At 48.9% G+C, this 21,829-nt stretch overlaps 3 protein-coding genes across 5 annotated transcripts in view; 1 reads left to right on the plus strand and 2 right to left on the minus strand.

Annotated features, from left to right (window-relative positions):
* Nucleotides 1–473: 473 nt before the first annotated feature.
* On the plus strand, nt 474–8,386 carry map1sa (microtubule-associated protein 1Sa; the record flags this gene model as incomplete). 3 transcript variants are annotated; one of them, XM_084472533.1, is made up of 7 exons in its annotated part: nt 474–645; nt 2,039–2,140; nt 3,842–3,924; nt 4,358–4,498; nt 4,657–7,294; nt 7,852–8,075; nt 8,217–8,386. In XM_084472533.1, 7 exons carry the CDS (start codon nt 474–476, stop codon nt 8,370–8,372), a joined length of 3,516 nt encoding a protein of 1,171 aa, XP_084328659.1. In that variant the 3' UTR covers nt 8,373–8,386. The 3 variants fall into 3 exon arrangements, with proteins under 3 accessions (XP_084328659.1, XP_084328661.1, XP_084328660.1); XM_084472534.1 differs by lacking the exon at nt 474–645 and having other exon boundaries at nt 2,052–2,140; nt 3,885–3,924; nt 4,358–4,531; XM_084472535.1 differs by lacking the exons at nt 474–645; nt 3,842–3,924 and having other exon boundaries at nt 2,038–2,140; nt 4,358–4,531.
* A 77-nt stretch (nt 8,387–8,463) lies between these two features.
* Nucleotides 8,464–17,701, minus strand: misp (mitotic spindle positioning). The gene is made up of 5 exons (XM_084472536.1): nt 17,601–17,701; nt 14,487–16,374; nt 13,540–13,829; nt 13,060–13,098; nt 8,464–10,926 (listed from the first exon to the last, which is right to left on the minus strand). The coding sequence occupies exons 2-5, from the start codon at nt 16,333–16,335 to the stop codon at nt 10,759–10,761; spliced, it is 2,346 nt and encodes a 781-aa protein (XP_084328662.1). The 5' UTR covers nt 16,336–16,374; nt 17,601–17,701; the 3' UTR covers nt 8,464–10,758.
* Nucleotides 17,702–17,872: 171 nt separating this feature from the next.
* palm1a (paralemmin 1a) overlaps nt 17,873–21,829 on the minus strand; it is a gene marked incomplete at both ends in the record, with an annotated part of 7,011 nt that continues 3,054 nt past the window's right edge. The window contains 4 exons of the mRNA XM_084473561.1: nt 17,873–17,884; nt 19,368–20,221; nt 20,949–21,080; nt 21,363–21,569. Coding sequence (XP_084329687.1) covers nt 17,873–17,884; nt 19,368–20,221; nt 20,949–21,080; nt 21,363–21,569 — 1,205 coding nt within the window. The remainder of the gene's footprint in view (nt 17,885–19,367; nt 20,222–20,948; nt 21,081–21,362; nt 21,570–21,829) is intronic.

Genomic DNA, 21,829 nt, shown 5'->3' on the forward strand with positions numbered 1-21,829 from the left:
TCTTCTATGGCATTCGCGGGTTAGAGAGCGTCGACCAATCAGAATCCGTGGCTTCGGGCTCCTGACCAATGGCTGGCTTTATGTAACTCACATGTTACGATCATCAACACTACTTTGTACTGTATGTATCGGTTATGTACGCAACCGTTAACAAAGATAAATCGGACTGAATACTTTATTAGTTACGTTCGCCTTCGCCGTCCTATATTTAAATTAATCTTTAGTATATTGATATTCTTCCTGGTTTTCCGCCATCAACGTATGATTTAACTGATTGGCTTATGGACACGCTGTCTGCTGTCTGATTGGCTGATGAACACGCTGTCTGCTGTCTTATTGGCTTACAGATATGCTTTCTACTATCTGATTAGCTTATGAATATGCCATCTGCTGTTTGATTGGCTAATGAATATTTTCCCGGTTTAGGGAAAGTAGGGGCGTGGCCTGCAAGTCAGTTGACAAAGTTTTCCATCATGGCGACCTCAGAAAGTCAACTAGTCCTAAAACAACTAGTTACAGAAGCACAACTAGTTACAGAGGCACAACTAGCTGTGGACCAGCCAGGGTTTAACGAGCAGCAGTACTCGGTGTTGGTGGTGATTGGGGCGACTGGAGGAGCCGACCTGGTGTCAGAGATAGAGAGGGGTGAGTTAAACTAACCTAGAGGGGTGAGTTCCTGTTTAAACTAACCTAGAGAGGGGTGAGTTACTGTTAAACTAACCTATAGAGGGGTGAGTTACTATTTAAACTAACCTGGAGAGGGCTGAGTTACTGTTTAAACTAATCTAGTGAGATACTGTTTAAACTAACCTAGCGAGGGGTGAGCTAAACTTACCTAGAGGGGTGAGTTCCTGTTTAAACGAACCTAGAGAGGGGTAAGTTGAACTAACCTAGAGAGGGGTGAGTTAATGTTTAAACTCACCTAGAGAGGGCTGAGTTAATGTTAAACTAACCTATAGAGGGGTGAGTTCTTGTTTAAACTAACCTAGCATGGGGTGAGATACTGTTTAAACTAACCTAGAGAGGGGTGAGTTACTGTCAAACTACTAGAGTTTAGATGTATGTTAATGATAGGGTTAGATGTTAGGGATAGGGTTAGATGATAGGGTTAAATGTAAGGGAGAGGGTAAGATGTTAGATGGTTGGCGGTTCGATTTCAGGGATAGGGTTAGATGATAGGTTTAGATTTTAGGCTTGGATGATGGGGATAGGGTTAGATGATGGGGATAGGGTTAGATGTTGGGGATAGGGTTAGATTTTAGGGATAGGGTTAGATGATAGGGATAGGGTAAGATGATAGGAATAGGGTTAGATGTTAGGGATAGGGTAGGGCTGCTAGATTATGGAAAAAATCATAATCATGATTATTTTGGTCAATATTGAAATCTCGATTATTCAAATAATTATTTTTGAGTTTGAAAACATGATGCATTTATTCATAATTTCTCTCCAAAAAAAAACACTTTGTAAATGAGAACTTTGAAATTTCCCCTTAAAAAAATACACAAAATGGTCAAATAGAAAATAAAGTCCAGATATGAATCCAGCTGTTCTGCCATTTCTATTAAAAAAAAATTAAAATATAGTTTCAACTTGATTATATTAGTTTGGTGATCGTTTCACTCTGAAATTGAAATCGCGATCAAAATTAGATTAATCACCCAGCCCTAGGATAGGGTTTGATGTTAGGGATAGGGTTTGATGTTAGGGATAGGGTTTGATGATAGGGATAGGGTGAGATGTTAGGGATAGAGTTAGATGTTAGGGATAGGGTTAGATGATGGGGATAGGGTTTGATGATACGATGAGATGTTAGGGATAGGGTTAGATGTTAGGGATAGGGTTAGATGATGGGGATAGGGTTAGATGATAGGGATAGGGTTAGATGTTAGGGATAGGGTTAGATGATGATGTGTAGAACAGATGTATGTAGTGGTCAGCAAGGGTTAGCCTGGTGCAATACTTCCTCCTAGTCTGCTGTGAGAAAGAGGAAGTAGACCATGTGACATGATGCGTCAGTCTGTGATTGGTTGTTCAGGGATCCGTTCGTGGGATGTGGACCGCAGTCACTGTAACCTGGACCAGCAGCTGAAGCAGTTTGTGTCCCGACACTCGGCCTTCTACACCAAGGAGGTCCCAGGTAACCCTGAACCACCACACTATATCTATATATATATATATATATATATATATATATATATATATATATATATATATATAATTCACATGGGTTTGTAGTTGCTCCAGTTGGATTGGGGTAAACTGTATGTGTATTTGGTACGTATGTATGGTATGTATTAGGGATGGGCATTTTAAGAAATTTCCTTGATCGAGCATCGATAAAATTAATGATTGATTATTGATTTAATCGTTATTTTTATATAGGCTATATAAAAAATTCCTGTTGGTAGAAAATACAAAATACAGCATGTTTTTCTCAATGAGGCCTATGCGGCGCTTGTAAAAGCCGAACAATGCGCTCTTAAATACTGGAAACAATTCAACTTATCGCCAACAATAATCATACAAACCAGTTTAAGGGAACAACTACTTGAAAATAATAATAAATGTAGGCCTATGCGGCACTCGTAAAAGCTGAAGAATGAGCCTATGGCGCTCTTAAACGTTTGGAAACAATTCAAAAAGACAAAATCTGTATTCCAATTCCAATGAGAACCAAGGAACAGCCAAGCATAAAAATAAAAGCATAAAAATATCACGTGATCGATTCAATTCTTAACGATCAATGATCGATCATCGATTAATCATGCCCGTCCCTACTATGTATCCACTGTATACTATATAGTAATGGTACAGAATCCAGATATACAGAGACCTGGTAAAATAACAATCCACACCAGGCACAAATCAGACTAGCGTGGTCAGGAGGCTAGCATGGTAAAGAGGTTAGCATGATGCTAGCATGGTCAGGAGACTAGCATGGTAAAGAGGAGAGCAGCAGGATGCCATCATGGTGAGGTGGCTAGAAGGAGCCTAGCACGGTCAAGGGGAAAGAAAAGTCAGGGGGCTAGCTTGCATGGTCAGAAAGCTAGCTCACATGGTCAGGGGGCTAGCTAGCATGGTCAGGAGGCTAGCTAGCATGGTTAGAAGGCTAGCTCACATGGTCAGGGGGCTAGCTCACATGGTCAGGAGGCTAGCTAGCATGGTCAGGGGGCTAGCTAGCATGGTCAAAAGGCTAGCATTAGGGGCTTGTTTTCAATGGCCGTGGTTGTTAAAGCACTCACATGATGAGTGTATTATTTCTATCACTGAAAGAGCATCAGCTGAGCAGCATGAAACAAGCCCACAAAGACTCTTCTATCTGCTGAAGAGACATGAGACTCCCCTTCAGCTAGTCTCCAGCCTCTTCTCTCTAGCGCCCAGAGATCAGTGTCCTGCCCTGCAGAGGCTTAAGACACAGAGGGAGAAACTGTTTAATACAATAAATCACCCAGAATAACTGGAGGAGCAAATTCTTGCCCAATAGCACGTACAAGTTATTTACAATGTCCAGCTACATTTGGAGCTGTTGTCATGTGCCCCTCTAGAGGAGCTGTTTGTCATGTGACCCTCTAGAGGAGCTTTTTGAAGATGCTATATATGTAGATATAGATTGATAGATAATACCTGTAGACATACTATATAGATATTCTATAGATATTGATTTATCCTATATAAATGTAGCTGTATTGTGTATAGATGTAGTCATACTAGATATAGTGAGAGGTGGCGCCCCTCCACACTGTCTGGGATGGTTGTGTCCTGTGGACTAGAAGGAGTTCAACTGTGTTATACCAACGAAGAAGAAAGCCTCTAGTGTAACCATAGCAACCGTCCTCAGGCCAAAGAACGCTGCTGTACTCTGGGGATGTTCTGCACTGTAGGGTGGTGCTGAACCCCGCCTACCACCTGGTCTGCTCCCAGGTAACCTACACTAACTTACTCCTACTAACTAACTCCCGCTACTACCTGGTCTGCTCCCATGTAACCACTAACTCCTACTAACTAACTCCTACTAACTAACTCCTAACCTACCACCTGGTCTGCTCCCAGGTACCACCCCCCACTAACTAACCTTTACTAACTTATTCCTACCCCTTACACAGTGTTTCTCTCTCTGTAGCTAGCTATAACTAGGTCATCATAATTAGAAATATGATAGATCATGTTTATTATACAGATATGATATAACATAGAGATATGATAGATCATGTTTATTATACAGATATGATATAACATATAGAGATATGATGGATCATGTTTATTATACAGATATGATAGATCATGTTTATTTTACAGATACGATATAACATAGAGATATGATAGATCATGTTTATTATGTTGATTCTCTCTGCAGGTCCATGGCTTTGTGGCAGATGTTTCTCGTCACAAACTCCTGGTCCTGATTGGCCAGTGCTCCGAGGTGACGGGAGACATCGTCCTACAGAAGGGCTGCTACTCCGCCAAGGACTTCATCCAGATGTTCACTGAGGAAGAGGTGAGGCATGTTAAGATGTTCACTGAGGAAGAGGTGAGGACATGTTAAGATGTTTACCTATGAAGAGGACATGTTAAGATGTTTACCTATGAAGAGGACATGTTAAGATGTTTACCTATGAAGAGGGCATGTTGAGATGTTTGTTTCTGCTCCGTCAGACAGCAGCTGCTCTAGGCTCAGCCGACCCGTCTCTGAAGGCTCGCCTGACCCTGAGCTGTCCCAGCTCTGGACTGTGGAGGGACTTGGAGCAGGAGACCCAGAAGCTGAGGGGTCTGGTGGACATCCTGGTGAACCCCCCCTCCCTGCTGCCGGAGATGGAGGGTCTGAAGGAGTTCACAGAGTACCTCTCAGAGTCCCTGGAGCCCCAGGAGCCCTTCGACCTACTGGAGGCCCCCAGCACGGTGGGCTTCCTGAAGCTGTCACGGCCCTGCTGCTATGTGTTCCCGGGGGGGCGGGGCGACTCTGCCTTCTTTGCCGTCAACGGCTTCAACGTGCTGGTGAACGGCGGCTCTGACCCGCGGTCCTCGTTTTGGAAACTGGTCCGACACCTGGACAGAATCGACTCTGTTCTCCTCACCCACGTTGGCATCGACAACCTCCCAGGGTTCAACAGCCTCCTGCTGAGGAAGGCGGCGGAGATGGAGCAGGACCAGTCGTCTGAGGACTGCTTGAAGAACAAGATCTCTCCTGAGATGGGGGTGGTTTTCTTTAATGCCCCAGACAGACTCAAGTGTTTGAAGGGAGAGTGTAAGGACCTGCGAAGCTGTGACCAGGCCGCCCTCACCCTGCAGACCTTGGAGAAGCTGTCCATCCGCCCGCAGGCGATCAGCCGGTCCCCTGGTCCCGCCCTGGAACCCCTCATCCTGTTCCAGAAGATGGGGGTGGGGAGACTGGAGATGTACACCCTCAATCCCGTCAAAGACAGTAAAGAGCTCCAGGCCTTCATGCAGACGTGGCTGTGCAATGAACCTATCATGAAGGACACGGATATTCCTCTGCCATGTCTAGTGTCCGTTTGTGCCTTGCTGGTGTGGCATCCCTCTAGTGCAGACGAAAAGATCATCAGAGTCCTCTTCCCTGGCTGCACACCACAGTCCAAGATTCTACAGGGACTGGAAAAACTCAAGCACCTCAGCTTCCTCAAGCAGCCGGTCAGCTGCATGAGGGACCTGGAGGCATCCAAAGGAGATCAACCACCTAGACACATGGACAGCCGGGAAAGCCTGAAGTCCCAGCCCAAAGAGCCAAGGTCCAGCAATGCCCTGCTCAAGGACAAGACGTCAAGGGTGGATGTAAGGAAACAGGAGGTAAAGACAAAGGCCAGGGGCGTAGGAGGAGGTGAACCTGCTCTTAAAGAAGGGAAGGAGAAGGAAGACAAGTCGAAACCACTAAGTGAAGCCAAAGCAAGACCTGAAACAGCAGAGAAACCGGCTCTAAAGAAGAAGAATGTTGGCACCAAGAGAGAAGAGAATGGAGAGAAGAAGAGAGAGGATCTTGGAGAGAAAGGGAAAGAAGTGTTTAAGAAGGAACCAAAGAAAGATGTTAAAACAGACCCTAAGAAGGAGAACACAGTGAAGGAGCTGAATGCAGAGGAGAAAAGGATAGTTGGTCCAAAGCAGAAGTTATCTGCTTTGGAAGTGAAGAAAACAGCAAGTGGATCGTTAATAGGAAACACAGAATCAAAAAGAGCATTAGTTAAGAATGGAAGTCTAAAGAAAGATGGACCCCTTCCAAAAAAAGACTCATTGAACAAGGGAACAAAACCCAGCCCTTCAAACAAGAGTTTAGAGAATGGCCAGAAGACCCTGAGTCAAACACAAGACGCTGGTGGGGACGACAGGGCCCTATCCAAGGAGGAGACCCAGAGTCAAACACAAGACCCTGCCCTGCTGCCTCCGGCCAGGACCCCTAAACGAGAGCGCAGTGTGAACTTTGACCTGACGCCCGTTGAGTTCAGGTCACCCCAGAAGGGGAACGGGCAGGGGGCAGGGAGCAGTGAGGAGTCGGCGGACTATGAATCCAGTGTTGATTCTGCAGGCCATACACCTTTTCCTAAATGCCAAAAGGATGACGGACCAGACAGCTTTGACTTTGAAGAGATAAGTTCAGAGGAGCTCTGTTGGCCCAAAGACACTCCGGCAGCAGAAGATAATGTAGATAATACGTCCAGAACAGGAATGACTTTGCCTCTTGGAACAGGTCACATCCACCATGTAGCAGATGTGCTCCAGGAAGTTCCTCATGATGTAGACCTCTGTTTGGTATCCCCCTGTGAGTTCCAACACTCACAGACTGCAGAAACCAGCCAGCAGTGTGTGAGTACTGACCTGGTTGCTGTTGAACCGCGACCACTCTGTGCTGATGGGAACCACCGGTCAGACCACAAGCAGGAGATCTCATGCACATCAGTCAGTGACTCGCTGCCCACAGACTCAGAGGACTCCAGCAGTCTCTTCTCTCCTCATGACCTCCTTAGTGTTGATGTATCTCCTGTTTTATTGCAGCCTTCTTCTCCTGACCCCCCCCCAGCCCCCATAAAAGACCTCCCCCCATTACCCCGGCAGCCAGGAGCTAGCATGGCTGATGCAGATTCTTCCTCCAGGAACCCTAAAAGCACCGTTGCTAAGACTAGGAAAGCCCCAGGCCCTTCTCCCAGGGCAAGCTCTGGACAGGAGAAGCCCAAGGCAGGTAGTGGTTCTGGGGTGTTGAAGAACCGGTCCAGCCTGGACAATCGGCCCTCCAGCAGAAGCTCTGGGCCTGGCTCTAGACCCGGCCCGGCCAAGCCTCCATCCCCTGGTGGGTATAACAGGTCACAGATCAGAGGTTAACATACCCTCAAGCTGTAGAGCATATCCAGGTCCTGTAGTTTACACCACCCCTTTACCTCCTGCTCCTGTAGTTTACACCCCTTTACCTCCTGCTCCTGTAGTTTACACCCCTTTACCTCCTGCTCCTGTAGTTTACACCACTTTACCTCCTGCTCCTGTAGTTTACACCCCTTTACCTCCTGCTCCTGTAGTTTACACCCCTTTACCTCCTGCTCCTGTAGTTTACACCACTTTACCTCCTGCTCCTGTAGTTTACACCACCACTTTACTTCCTGCTCCTGTAGTTTACACCCCTTTACCTCCTGCTCCTGTAGTTTACACCTCTTTACCTCCTGCTCCTGTAGTTTACACCACTTTACCTCCTGCTCCTGTAGTTTACACCCCTTTACCTCCTGCTCCTGTAGTTTACACCACTTTACCTCCTGCTCCTGTAGTTGACACCACCACTTTACTTCCTGCTCCTGTAGTTTACACCCCTTTACTTCCTGCTCCGGTAGTTTACACCAATTTACCTTTGTCCCCCAGGCCCCAGGGCGGACCCCGCGGCGGGCCCTGGGGGGCCGGTGGTCTACCTAGACATGGCCTACCTGCCGTCGGGCGCGGGTCGGGCCAGCGTGGACGTGGCGTTCTTCCAGCAGCTGCGTTCCTCGTGCTACATCATCAGCGGAGACGATCCCCAGACGGAGCGGAGTCTGAGGGGCATACTGGACGCCCTACTGGAGGGGAAGACCGCCTGGCCTCACATCCAGGTACCTAGTCCAGCTGTGTCACAGAGGAGGTTCACATCTCAGTGTCAACAGTGGGTCGGAGTTCTTATCAAGGGCTCAGTATTATTCAGTTTGTTTTCATGGTTGTTGAGTTGATGTCTTTGTGTGTGATTGTGTGTGCAGGTGACCCTGATACCGACTTTCGACTCGCCCTCCATGCACCAGTGGTACCAGGAGACCCACGGGCAGCAGGGAGCTCTGGGCCTCACCGTGCTGGGCTCCAACAGCACCGTGGCCATGCAGGAGGACAGCTTCCCCGCCTGCAAGGTGGAGTTCTGATCACCGGACCCTGACCCTACACTGTGGCCCCTAGACCCTGACCCCTAGATCCTGACCTTAGACCTTGTCCCCAGACCCTGTTCCTAGACCCCCAGGCCCTGTCCCTAGACCTTGTTCCCCCTGACCCCTAGACCCTAACCCTAGACCCTGTCCCCCTAGACACTAGACCACGTCCCAGGTGGTCTGGAAGTCTTCTAAATTATATTATCTTGTGTTGCCAATGGACAGCTCTCTGAGACTGTTTAGTATGAAGAACCGTCCACAGAACATTGTTCTTGTTATTATTGTGTATTAAGTGTTATTGTTATTTGTCACATTATAATAGATAGACTGTTAACAGACTGTTAATAGACTGTTAACTGTCCTTCATTCACTGTTGCTGTCCTCAAACAGCATCCATTGCTTATTGATTAGCATAGCATTATGCTACCTGGGGTTCCCTCGATTAGAAGAGATAAATACCAACAACTGTCCCTAGTTTGAGGAAACCTTGTAAAATGCTAAGCTAAAGTCCTAGCGCCGGCTAATAACCACCTAGCTCAAGCTAATAATGGATTAGCTCCAGCTATTGACTTCCTAGCTTTAGCTAATCAACTCCTAGCCCCTGCTCATAACAGACTAGCTTTAACTAATAACCCGCCTAGCTCAAGCTAATAACCACCTAGCTCAAGCTAATAACGTCTAGCTCAAGCTAATAACCACCTAGCTCAAGCTAATAACCACCTAGCTCAAGCTAATAACCACTTAGCTCAAGCTAATAACCGCCTATCTCAAGCTAATAACTGCTTAGCTCAAGCTAATCACCGCCTAGCTCCAGCTAATAACCACCTAGCTCAAGCTAATAACCGCCTAGCTCAAGCTAATAACTACCTATCTCCAGCTAATAACCACCTAGCTCAAGCTAATAACCACCTAGCTCAAGCTAATCACTGCCTAGCTCCAGCTAATCACTGCCTGGCTCCAGCTAATAACAACCTTGCTCAAGCTGATAACTGCCTAGCTCAAGCTAAAAACTACCTAGCTCAAGCTAATAACCACCTAGCTCAAGCTAATCACTGCCTAGCTCCAGCTAATAACAACCTTGCTCAAGCTGATAACTGCCTAGCTCAAGCTAAAAACCACCTAGCTCAAGCTAATCACTGCCTAGCTCCAGCTAATAACCACCTAGCTCAAGCTAATAACTGCTTAGCTCAAGCTGATAACCGCCTAGCTCAAGCTAATGACTGCTTAGCTCAAGCTAATCACCACCTAGCTCAAGCTAATAAAGAACGGTGTCACAAACCTGTGTGGCGCTATTTGCTCATATCTGCTCCTGTGTCATTTCAAAAAGTCTTTGATGTTCTTCTTCCATAATTCAATTCATTAATAATGTTTTCATGTTCAGATAGCGGTGTGTTGTAACCCACTGAGGATGGTTTTATTTCTGTTTTAAGATGTAATATGTTCGGCCTTTCTAATGTTCCCATTCAGAGCTTCACTCATGATGTAGATGATGGCTGCTGGGGGGGTTGAGAGGATTGGTTTGTTTTCAGTATTAATAATTCATTATTTTAAACTGAAATCTATTCCTATGTTCAGAGAGTTAGCCTCTCCACCAGGTGGTGACGTGTTAAACCACCGCTTTAGAAGATGCATATTTAAAGACAATTGAAGAAAGTGTATTTTCACACAATCCTATTTAATTTAGTTTTGTTTTATTTGAGCAAAGTGAAATTAGAGGTGGTTAACAGGACTCATACGTTTTAAAGTAAAACATTCAGATATCATTCTGTATTGAAACACTAATTTAAATTCAATTTCCTTTCAAAATAAATGAATACATTTAATGAAGTCTGAAAGTTCTCTTATATGATGTTTTATATGATTTTATGTATACATGATGTGATATGCAGAATAAATACACATCATGTTCAACAATGGCTGATTGGTTATTTCTAAATATCGATGGTCTTACTGGTCCAGCTGGTTAGAGCCAGCATTGTCCCATCAAAGACTTGATGGGACAATTCAAAGACTTGATGGGACAATAGCTGGCTCTGAGGTTTGTCTGAGTATCCGCATGGCTGTGAGGAGCTCAGGCTGTTGGTGGCTCTGAGACGTGCTGCTCACCAAACTCCGTTCTTTCACCAAACTCAGGCCAGGAGTCGGACGTGGTGACGTATGGGCTCATCTAAGACACCGGCTTCAGGGACTGTTTATCCCCTGGAGAGACGGTAAAGGCCTGTATATCCTCAAAGCAAAATCTTAATTGGCGTTGGCGATTGCTATGGAAAGGCTCCATTACAGTCCCTGTGACGTGTTGCTTTAAGGACAACGCTGTCCTTTGTGCTTTGGTCTTTATGCTGCACTTGGCCACTGGTGAAGAACCACAAAGTCACTGGTCTGGTTAGAGGCAACGGTAGCTTGCTGGTCTAAACTGGGCTGCATCAGCAGTAGGACTGGTCTGGTCAGAGGCAGTGGGACTGGTCTGGTCCAGCAGGGAGTAGAACTGGCCGGCCTCCCACTGCAGGGCCTTGAGGTTCTGGTGCCTGAAGACGCGAGTGGCCTCCACCACCTGGAGCAGAACATCAGAGGTCAGCGTACTCGTCTCGCAGTACTCCTCTGTTGGGGTACTGAGACAACTGAAAGGGTGCCGGCAAGTTTGAGCTACACACGCCGTCCATTGATTGGTCAACAGAATTGTCGCTTCCGTGGGACAGGGGGATAATAATAAACAAACACATTACCCGCAAGGTATTTCTGGAAAACGGCAAAAGCTTTGTTTATTGAAGAAAATGGCGTGCAAAAGTTTGCCGCTCTTTGTTCCTTGTGTGCGTTCTTCTTTTTCCTTATTTCCTGATTTATTAGCAGGCTACACTGTGTTGGGCTGCTTTGAGATCACGATACTTACGTAGCTGCCGTGGCTATCGCCATCCGGCTTAAACCCCACCCCGCTTCAGACCCAGCACGCCTCAGCCCAGTAGTGAGGGTGCGGTATAGCTCAGCTCAGTTACGGCTCGCATTTCCACCACCGACAGTACCCTTATGGTAGGGTGGGGTTTAAGCCGGATGGAGAAAGCCGTGGCAGCTACATAAGTATCGTGACCTCATATCAGCCCGTAGCCTAATGAATCCAAGGAAAAATAAGAATGCGCACAATGAACAAATGGAGGACGTCCAAGAAGGACAGCAAACTGCGCAACATTTTCTTCAATAAATAAAGCTTTTGCCGTTGTCCAAAAATACCTTGCGGGTAGGCTACTGTGTTTGTTTGTTATAGACCTCTGAAGAATAAGTCCCGCCTCCGAGGCTCCTGGTTCCCTCGGCCAAATGTCTATGGGAAATAACATGGGGTTTTTGAATGATCGTACATAACAAACTCTGTAGGTGATGAAGAAGTAAAAGCTGCGTCACGTTTTGAACTACACACTTTTTCCATCTAGTTTCCACTGGGGTTTTGGATTGTTGGTGCCGTTAAAGTAGTAAACGATTATTAATGCTAACCGGGAGCTTGTTCCAATCTGCGCAGTCTTCATACGTCATACTTGTTAGGTAGGAGGGAGTGCTCACAACCAGTCACAACCTACCATGATGGTCATTTCACGAGTGATTTCAGTGGTCTATAAAACTTATTCGCTGGCGAGGTTCAGCCTCTTTTCTCCACAACTTAACTTTTTGGTTCGACCGTGATAAGAGTTTGTTGGCTGTTATTGAGATTTAGATCGATTTCACACATGAACAAGCAGCGTTGGCGTCACCTCCGTAGGCAGGCTCTGGTGCCACTGAACTCCATTTCGGTGAAGACAAACTATGAAACATTGCCGTTGCAACCTAGACTGAGAGAGTCATGACGTCCTAAGTCTGCGCAGGGTTAGCATAATGCTTCTTCATAATAGTTAACTACTTTAACGGCACAGACAATCCAAAAACCCAGTGGGAACTAGATGGAAAAAGTGTGTCGTTCAAAACGTGATGCAGCTTTTACTTATTTGAGTTTGTTATGTACGATCATTCAAAAACTCCATGTTATTTCCCATAGACATTTGACCGAGGGAACCAGGAGCCTCGGAGGCGGGACTTTTTCTTCAGAGGTCTATTATCACCCTGTCTCATGGGAGTGAAAATTCTGTTAACCAATCAACGGACAGCGGACTACGAGACGAGTATGGCTCAATACGGCTCAGTCCGGGTCACGCCCACTTTTGGCGGTGGAAACGCGAACCTTTGCACACCAAACCAACCCGCACCCTCTGGTGGAAATGCGCCATAAGGGTACTGTCGGTGGTGGAAACGCAGGCCGTAATTGAGCTGGGCTACACCGCACCCTCACTACTGGGCTGAAGCGTGCTGGGTCCGTTGTGTACCCGGTGGTGGAAAAGGGGCATTAGTCAGTATCTAGGGCTGAGTCAGTATGTAGAGCTTAGTCTGAAGTCAGTATGTAGGGCTTAGTCTGAGGAGGAGTCAGTATGTAGGGCTTAGTCTGTATGTAGGACTTAGTCAGTATGTAGGGCTGAGTCAGTATGTAGAGCTTAGTCTGAAGTCAGTATGTAGGGCTTAGTCTGAGGAGGAGTCAGTATGTAGGGCTTAGTCTGTATGTAGGACTTAGTCAGTATGTAGGGCTGAGTCAGTATGTAGGCCGTAGTGAGTATGTAGGCCTTATTCTGTATGTAGGGCTTAGTCTGAAGTTGTACCCTGAGGTCCTCATTACCTGGTTGTTGATGTGATCAATCGGACGGATCCCTGCATACTGAAGAGACGGGAGAGAGACAAGATAAGAGACAACATCTTATGAACTACACTAAAGTATATTCCTACTTTATCAACACATTATGCTCTAGAACTTGTAGACTACGCTCTAGAACCTGTAGAATATGCTCTAGAACCTGTAGAAGACGCTCTAAAACCTGGTCTAGCCTGTAGTCTTCACTCTAGAACCCGGTCTAGCCTGTAGACTATGCTCTAGTAGCCGGTCTAGAACCCAGTCTAGCCTGTAGGCTATGCTCTAGAACCCGGTCTAGTCTGTAGACTATGCTCTAGAACCCGGTCTAGTCTGTATACTACGCTCTAGAACCCGGTCTAGCCTGCCTCTAGCCTGAGCTCCTCCATGGAGGAGGGCCTCAGATCAACATGGTGGTCCTCAGATCAACATGGAGGAGGTCCTCAGACCAACATGCTTTCTGTTTCTTACCGAGCTCTCCTGCAGTCCGTGTTTAACGTGACTCAGGAGCGGGGGACCGCTGGAGGCTCGGGTGGCGGGTTGTAGGGTGGTGCTGGGGTGTAGGGTGGTGCTGGGGTGTAGGGTGGTGCTGGGGTGTAGGGTGGTGGTGGGGTGTAGGGTGGTGCTGGGGTGTAGGGTGGTGGTGGGGTGTAGGGTGGTGGTGGGGTGTAGGATGGTGCGTCTCAGGGTGGTGGTGCGTCGCAGGGTGGAGCTCCAGGGGGAGGGGAGGAGGAGGGTAGAGAAGCAGAAGGAGGGTTGATCTGAAAAGAAGGAAACCAGTAGTTTTAGTGATTCAGAGGTTTCTGTCTCTGCCCGGTGAGCTCTGTGTGTTAGGTGAACCCTGACCCTGGGTTAGGTTAGGTGAACCCTGACCCAGGGTTAGGTTAGGTGAACCCTGACCCTGGGTTATATTAGGTGAACCCTGACCCTGGGTTAGATTAGGTGAACCCTGACGCTGGGTTAGGTTAGGTGAACCCTGACCCAGGGTTAGGTTAGGTGAACCCTGACCCTGGGTTAGGTGAACACTGACCATGGGTTAGATTAGGTGAACCCTGACCCTGGGTTAGGTTAGGTGAACCCTGACCCTGGGTTAGATTAGGTGAACCCTGACCCTGGGTTAGATTAGGTGAACCCTGACCCTGGGTTAGATTAGGTGAACCCTGACCCTGGGTTAGATTAGGTGAACCCTGACCCTGGGTTAGGTGAACCCTGACGCTGGGTTAGGTTAGGTGAACCCTGACCCTGCTGAAGAACCCTTTCCTATTGGGCTGCTCTCTCCATTCACTGGGTGTTAATCATCCCCCGAGGCCTCGCTCCATCCCGTGAGCTTTGGACCAATTTGATCTTGTTATTCATTGTTCCAGTTTGGTTAAAGTTTGGTCTGGTTAAAGATTAAAAACATGAAGCCAAACTCCAACCTGGTGTTGATGCGGTGGGTCCTGGTTCCAGGGGGGTTGAGGGTCCTGGTTCCAGGGGGGGTGAGGGTCCTGGTTCCAGGGGAGATGAAGGTCCGGTTCCCCTCTGCTGCCGGAGCTCCTCCTCCCGCCTCAGGTCCTCCTCAATGTCCTTCTGGACGCGGTCTGGGACGCCTGTCCCCCCCACACCCAGCCTCTCCCTCCACCAACGAGGCCCTGCTCCCTCACCTCCAGCTGCCCCTAGTGTGACCCTGCTCCTGGTGCCTCCGTCAGCCTCCGTCATCGGAGCCAGAGGGTCGAGGCGGGCGGGGAGCAGGACTTCCCGATGGGCCCAGGAGGTGTGGGGGTCTGAAGGGCTCCAGAGACCCAGCTGGGGGTCTTCAGTGTGTCTCTGAGGACAGCAGGAGGGAGACCCTGGGGCCAACTCCCTCTCTCCTCCTCTGGCTCTGCTGCTTTCCTCTAAAGGCCTCCCTCTCTCAGACCCTCTCAGGCTGGCCTCCTGCTGGGAGGGAGCAGGCTGAACTTCCTGGGGGCTGGGGTCGCAGCAAGGGTTAGGGTAGGGGTTAGGGTCGAGGTTAGGGTTAGGGTCGAGGTAAGGGTTAGGGTAGGGGTTATCTTGCTGTGAACTCCCTCCCTGCTGGATCTCTCGCTGGATCAGGAAGCGGACTGGGTTCCTCTCCTTACCTTTCAGCCCAAAGGGGCTGAGCTGGGAAAACAAAGACTTGGACTTGATCTCAACCATCTCCGCCCTGCTGGGCTTCAGTCCCCGCGCACGCCGCAGCTTCTCCTCTCGCTCCTGAGCCTCGCGCATCTCCCTCTCGATCGGTGTCTCCGAGGAGAGCCCACACGGACCTGTTCTCTCCTCGGGGCTGACAGGGGAGGGGCAGCCATCGCTGCTGAGGTCAGAGGCTGGAGGTTGGGCCAGGGTGGAGAGGCGAGGCCGGCCCAGGGTAGAGGCGTGGTCTCTCAGGGTAGAGGTGTGGTCTGGTACATCCTGCTTTTGCAAGGATGCTGCCATACCTTGCTCATGCAGCTGCCTCAGCGGAGGCTGGTTTGGAGGCAGAGCTGCGTTCTGAGGAGACCTCGGCACATTCAGCCGGTCTTGCTCCAGCTTCTGGAACTGCTGTCTGGCGGTACTGAAGTCGATCTGCCCGCTGTCGACGCTCCCAGATGTGTCTGTGGTTCCTCCCTCTGGGTTCGAGGTGCAGAACTCAAAGCTGAGACCTGAACTTCTCAGCCGCTCAGCCGGGGAGCAGATCGGTCCCTCACCGCTCCCAGAGCGACCCCGGGCCTCTGACGTCAGGCTGCTCTTCGGGGCTTGGGTGCGAATTATCTCCAGACGGAGTTCTTGTTGCTCTTCTTCCTGAGCTGCAGGTCCGTGCTGCTTGGTGCTGTACGGCTCCTCCTCCTCCTGGAACAGGCGTCCCGGCCTCCGGTGGCTCTGGTAGGTCTGCAGCCTGAAGCCCTCCCCCTCCCTCAGGGTGGCCAGCTGCAGTCGTCTCTGTGGAGACAGCATCCACGCCTCGTTCAGCCCCGCCTCCAGACTCCCATACTCGACAAAACTGTAGAAACCACAGGGGGAGCCGGCGCTGCTGCTGGGACTACTGGGACTGCTGGGACTACTGGGACTGCTGGGACTAATGGGACTATTGGGACTGCTGGGACTATTGGGAGTATTGGGACTGCTGGTGACAGAGACGTCTCCACCGGGGTCTTCATACTGTGACAACACCACCGGTTGGGCCTGGGAGCCCAGAAGGGGGCCAGGGGGGCCCACTAGGGTGCGGAGGTCAGAGGGGTCCAGGCGGGGAGTCAGGGGCTGCAGCACCCACCTCCTGGGACTGCTGTCCATGGAGGAGGACTCCCCCTCACCGCGCCTCAGACTCTGAAACTAGGATAGAAGAAAGAGTGTGTAGAAGATAGAGCGTATAAAAGATGGAGCATATAGAAGATATAGCGTACAGAAGATAGAGTAGAGCGTATAGAAGATAGAGCATATAGCAGATAGAGCGTATATAAGATAGTGTATAGTGTATTATAGAGAATAGTGTATTATAGATGATAGAATATAGAGGATAGATGATAGAATATAGTTATAGATTTTATATTATAGATATGATTAGCCTATCTGTAGCTCATGACAGCAGACCCAGATCAGTAACCGTGGAGATGAGAGGGTCACCGAGGGTCAGACAGAATCCTGAACATGAAGGACATCAACTAACCCCAAGCGGTGGTCAGTATGGAAACTGTCCATCCAATCATGATTCAGTACATGAGAAGTTGATAAGCTGGATTCAGTCAGACTTTATGAGATAAAGACAAGACTCCGAGACACACACACACAACCTGTGTGTGTGTGTGTGTGTGTGTGTGTGTGTGTGTGTGTGTGTGTGTGTGTGTGTGTGTGTGTGTGTGTGTGTGTGTGTGTGTGTATCCCTCTGATAACAAGTGTGTGAAGTGTCTGTTGGTGGGTGTGTGTCTGTTGGTGTGAGGGGTCTGTTGGTGTGTGTCTGTTGGTGTGTGTGTGTGTGTGTGTGTGTGTGTGTGTGTGTGTGTGTGTGTGTGCATGTGTACGTGTGGGTGCATGTGTACGTGTGTGTGTGTGTGTGTGTGTGTGTGTGTGTGTGTGTGTGTGTGTGTGTGTGTGTGTGTGTGTGTGTGTATCCCTCTGATAACAAACATTTCCTGGAAACGTCTCTGCCTTTAACTGATTGGCTGAAAGAAGATATATTCACCCTTAGCTAAGCTATTACACTCACACACACACACACACACACACACACACACACACACACACACACAAAGACAAGTCACTAATACTGTTTTCATGTACAGTAGAAAGTATGAAATTAATTCTGTCAAACAAATATCTGGTCGTATCTGGTTTAAAAATGTATAGAAACAAATGACTGAGACAACCTTGTGTTCTGGGCATTAATCACTCTGTCTCATCTAAAATGTTGATATACGTCCTAAACTCCAGCCTGGCAGCTTACAGCCGTAAGCTATGAACCTGGTTTAAGTTCTGGTTAGTTTTGAAATTATGAAGCTCACTAACCTACTTCTACTGAGGTCATGATGAACCTGGTCAACTAATTATTAAGGGGTTCTTACCAGACATGACGGCCTTTGTACCAGGGAAGAGGAGAACACTTGTTACAGTTATAGCACAGTCTATGTTCATAGATCTAGTGTCCTGCTCTATAAAGAGTTCCTCTAGTGAAGCTTCAGACCAGAGTCCACCTCATAGATCATCTGGACTCCGCCCACAACTACAGAGCCAATGACTGGACGCACACACACACACACACACACACACACACACACACCGTTATTCATGTTTGCGTTTATTATTATAAGCTGTTGAAGTGGTTTACATACTGATCTTAGACAGTGACCTAGTGAACAGATTCACAGGTCACACGGTTAAGATGATATAGATGTAATGAAATAGTTATAGTTATAGTTATGATATGAGTGCTGCGGCCCGCCACACAGCCACCAGGAGGGGGTGTTGAGCACCGAGCCTGACACCGCGAGGCCAACCGTAGTGGAGGAGATGGATCTACTTTCTGCTGTCACAACAAGTTGATCAAAGATCAGCTACAGGTTGTGGTCTAGGAAACCCTGAGACCTAGTGGACTAGTGTCTAGGATACACTAAGACCTAAAGGTCTTGGCTCTAGGACATAGACCTAAAGGTCTTCGGTCTAGGGCACACTAAGACCTAGTGAACTTGGGTCTAGGACGAACTAAGACCTAAAGGGCTTGGGTCTAGGACACAGACCTAATGATCTTGGGTCTAGGACACACTAAGAAATAAAGGTGTTGGGTCTAGGACACAGAACTAGTGGTGTTGGGTCTAGGACACAGACCTAAAGGTCTTGGGTCTAGGACACAGAACTAATGGTCTTGGGTCTAGGACACATACCTAAAGATCTTGGGTCTTGGAATCGAAGTCTCAGCAGGCTAATATTTCTGTTAATAAATGCATAATAAACAAATAGGAAGTGAGCTCTGCTCAGGTTAAAGTGTCATGTGACTGCAGCTGGTTTAAGGCCGTCATGTTGCTTACAGTACCAACATGTTCTATAAGTGTTCACATGTTTTATATACAATATAATACATATGCTATATATTATATATACAGTATATTATCTGAGTAGGATAAATAGCAAGCACAATAGATTTGGTACATTGGAGTACTTAGATGGTCTGTAAAAGGAGAAATACTTCCATTGTACACAACGGGAGAATGCAATCTGATTCTGGATCAGATGGAGAAGAGCATCACCCTGGAACCACAACCTGCTGAAAGGAACCAATTAGGATCCACAGTATCTCAGGACATATTTCACCATCCATCATCATCATCATCATCATCATCATTACAATAGACAAAGAACGTTCCATCTGACAGAGGCCACCATGCATAAAGGATATACAATTAACCAAATCAAATACATGAACATTAACGACTGAGGATGAATAGTTCATGAGATACGGCCACTTCCCCTCCTCTCCTCTCTCTTCCCCTCCTTTCCTCTCTCTTCCCCTCCTCTCCTCTCTCTTCCCCTCCTCTCCTCTCTCAGGGTTAGGGTTAGAGTTAGTGTTGACCAGGGTTAGGGTTAGGGTTAGTGTTAGGGTTGACCAGTGTTAGGGTTGGTCAGGGTTAGGGTTAGGGTTGACCAGGGTTAGGGTTGACCAGGCCCGTGAAGGTCTTGTCTGTCTGAGTTGTGGAAGACGTTGCTCTTCAAAGTCACATAATGATGCAGCATTTGCACGGCTGCTTCTCCTTCTCCTGGTGGTGGACCTCTGAGGCTCCTCCCTCTGCTCCTCCCTCTGCTCCTCCCTCTTCTCCTCCCTCTGCTCCTCCTGGTACCTCCTCCGCTGCCTTGGGGAGGGGCAGGCTTGAGGAAAGGCTGCGGCCATTTGGCTCCACAGCCTGTTTGGACGCCCTCCTCACCGAGGGCCCCCGCCCCTCCGAGGGCCCCCGCCCCACCGAGGGCCCCCCCCCAACCGAGGGCCTGCCCACCGAGGGCCCCCCCACAGAGGGCTCCCCCCCCACCGAGGGCCCGCCCCCCGGCTCCTGGGGGCTGGCTGCCGGTACAGGGCTGGCCCCCGGGGGGGTCCTCCCCTCATTGTCTTCTATCAGGACCAGCTCAGCCTGCACGGTGCCCTCCAGCCCCAGGACCCTGCTGGTCTGGTCCTGGTCCTCCACGCTCTGGTACCCCATGAACACCATGGTCACAGGGTGCTCCTCACTGGCCTCCGCCAGCTCCGCTGCCGGCTGGGGGCCCCTGGCCTCTACTGGGCCCTGAGGAGAGCTCTGAGGGGCCTTCTGAGGAGCATTCTGAGGAGACTTCTGAGGAGCCTTCTGAGGAACCTTCTGAGGAGACTTCTGAGGAACCTTCTGACGAGACTTCTGACGAGACTTCTGAGGAACTTTCTGAGGAACCTCTTGGATCCCAGAGGCAGGGTGGTGGATGGGGGCGGGGCCATCAGGGTGGTGGGTGGGGGCCTCAGCAGGGTGTAGGGTGGGGGCAGGGCCAGCAGGGTGTAGGGTGGGGGCAGGGCCAGCCAGGTGGTGGGTGGGGGCCTCAGCAGAGTGTAGGGTGGGGGTGGGGCCAGCAGGGTGCGTCTCCATGGACACTTGGTCGGCCTTCAGGATGAGATCTTCCACCTCCAAGAAGCTCAGCGGCTGAACGTCATTCTCCCCGTTCACTTCGTGGACCACTGGGAGAGAGACAACAAGTTACATACCAGTAGGAACCGGCAGGGGTCACTGATCAGAAACATGTCTGTAGTGGAGGTCACGTCTACTGGTCAGCTACATGTCAGTGGTGGAGGTCACCTCTACTGGTCAGCTACATGTCAGTGGTGGAGGTCACCTCTACTGGTCAGAAACATGTCAGTAGTGGAGGTCACCTCTACTGGTCAGAAACATGTCTGTAGTGAAGGTTCTGGTCAGAAACATGTCAGTAGTGGAGGTCACCTCTACTGGTCAGAAACATGTCAGTACTGGAGGTCACCTCTACTGCGTCTCCAGAGCAGAACCCACATTGTGTTCATGTCTCTAACGCCTGCAGAGACAATCAGGTTCAGGTTCCTGTAGGTTGGAGGAAGAGATATCCTCCAAACCTCCTGATCTTCCTACATTCATGTGTATCTCCAGCCTCTAAACCTCCTGGTATTCTGGTTGGTTCCACAGTGAGTATCATCTGACCTTGCCTGGGCGGCATTGATATCCTAATATGGTCCTGACCTTCCTGTTCTAACAGTTCCAGCCAATCAGAGCGGCGATGGTGCTGACTCGGTGGAAAACAGAGACACAACGTCTCGTTTCCGTTCAGATTTCAGCTGAACGGAATGCTCCACCCTTTGGTTCATTACTGCCTCCGCCGGGCGACCCTGAGGACCTCCAGGCTCTGAGCCTCCACCCTGAGGACCTAGAGGGGCTCACCTCGGGTCCGGTCCTCGTAGACTTTGACCCCGTGGAGTGAGAGGTCAACAGGAAGCAGTGTGTTGGTGGACAGGACTCTGGTCTCCCCGGTCGCCCGGTCCCGCTCCACCGTGATCTCTACAGAGTACATGGCTGCACACACACAAACACACACACACACATACACACACACACACACAGCAAGGCAGAAGTTGTAAACGTTATGAACCAGGTAAGTTGGCTAAACCAGCTACACGCTCAACCATCACTAGCTAAACCAGGTCAATTAGCTAAACCAGGTTAATTAACAAGTGCCCACTAAACAAAAGAACAGCCTAACTGGGTACCAGGTATAGCAGTTAAAGCAGCTTAACCATCTTCACCAGCCAAAAGAGCTAAACCAGCCAAACTAGCTTAACCAGGTACCGGACTGACCTGCTTTCAACAGAGAGTCCGGAGGAGTAGAAGATGGCTGCCGATCCAAACTGTCAGAGTTCTGCAACGTCCCACCGTCAGAGTTCTGCAACGTCCCACTGTCAGTGTTCTGCAACGTCCCATCGTCAGAGTTCTGCAACGTCCCACCGTCAGAGTTCTGCAACGTCCCACCGTCAGAGTTCTGGAACGTCCCACCGCCTGAGAGCGCTGTCGGCCAGGAGAGGCAAGGTTACCATGGTAACCTTTTCCTGAAAAATCTTACAAACCTTTTCCTGATAAACCTTACTAACCTTTTCTAGATAAACCTTAAGAACATTTACTTCACATTAAAGTGGTAGTTCAGGATTTTGGACATCGAACCTCATTTCCAAGTGAGCCAGTGTGGTATTTATTATGGAGACTGTTTTCAACACGTTTCATTCAGTCCTTCTAGTTGCCTAAATCGCTGGTGCGAGGTTAGTGCAAGT

This window comes from Micromesistius poutassou (genome assembly GCF_964030765.1).
Source record: "Micromesistius poutassou genome assembly, chromosome: 9".
In the NCBI taxonomy this organism is placed as follows: Eukaryota; Metazoa; Chordata; class Actinopteri; order Gadiformes; family Gadidae; genus Micromesistius; species Micromesistius poutassou.

Coding starts and splice junctions, on each gene's coding strand:
- misp (XM_084472536.1), bottom strand. CDS start 16,335: ATGGACAGCAGTCCCAGGAGGTGGGTGCTGCAGCCCCTGACTCCCCGC. Junction 13,099..13,539: donor ACGGACTGCAGGAGAGCTCG/GTAAGAAACAGA, acceptor CCGTCTCTTCAG/TATGCAGGGATCCGTCCGAT. Junction 10,927..13,059: donor TTGATCACATCAACAACCAG/GTAATGAGGACC, acceptor GTTCTGCTCCAG/GTGGTGGAGGCCACTCGCGT.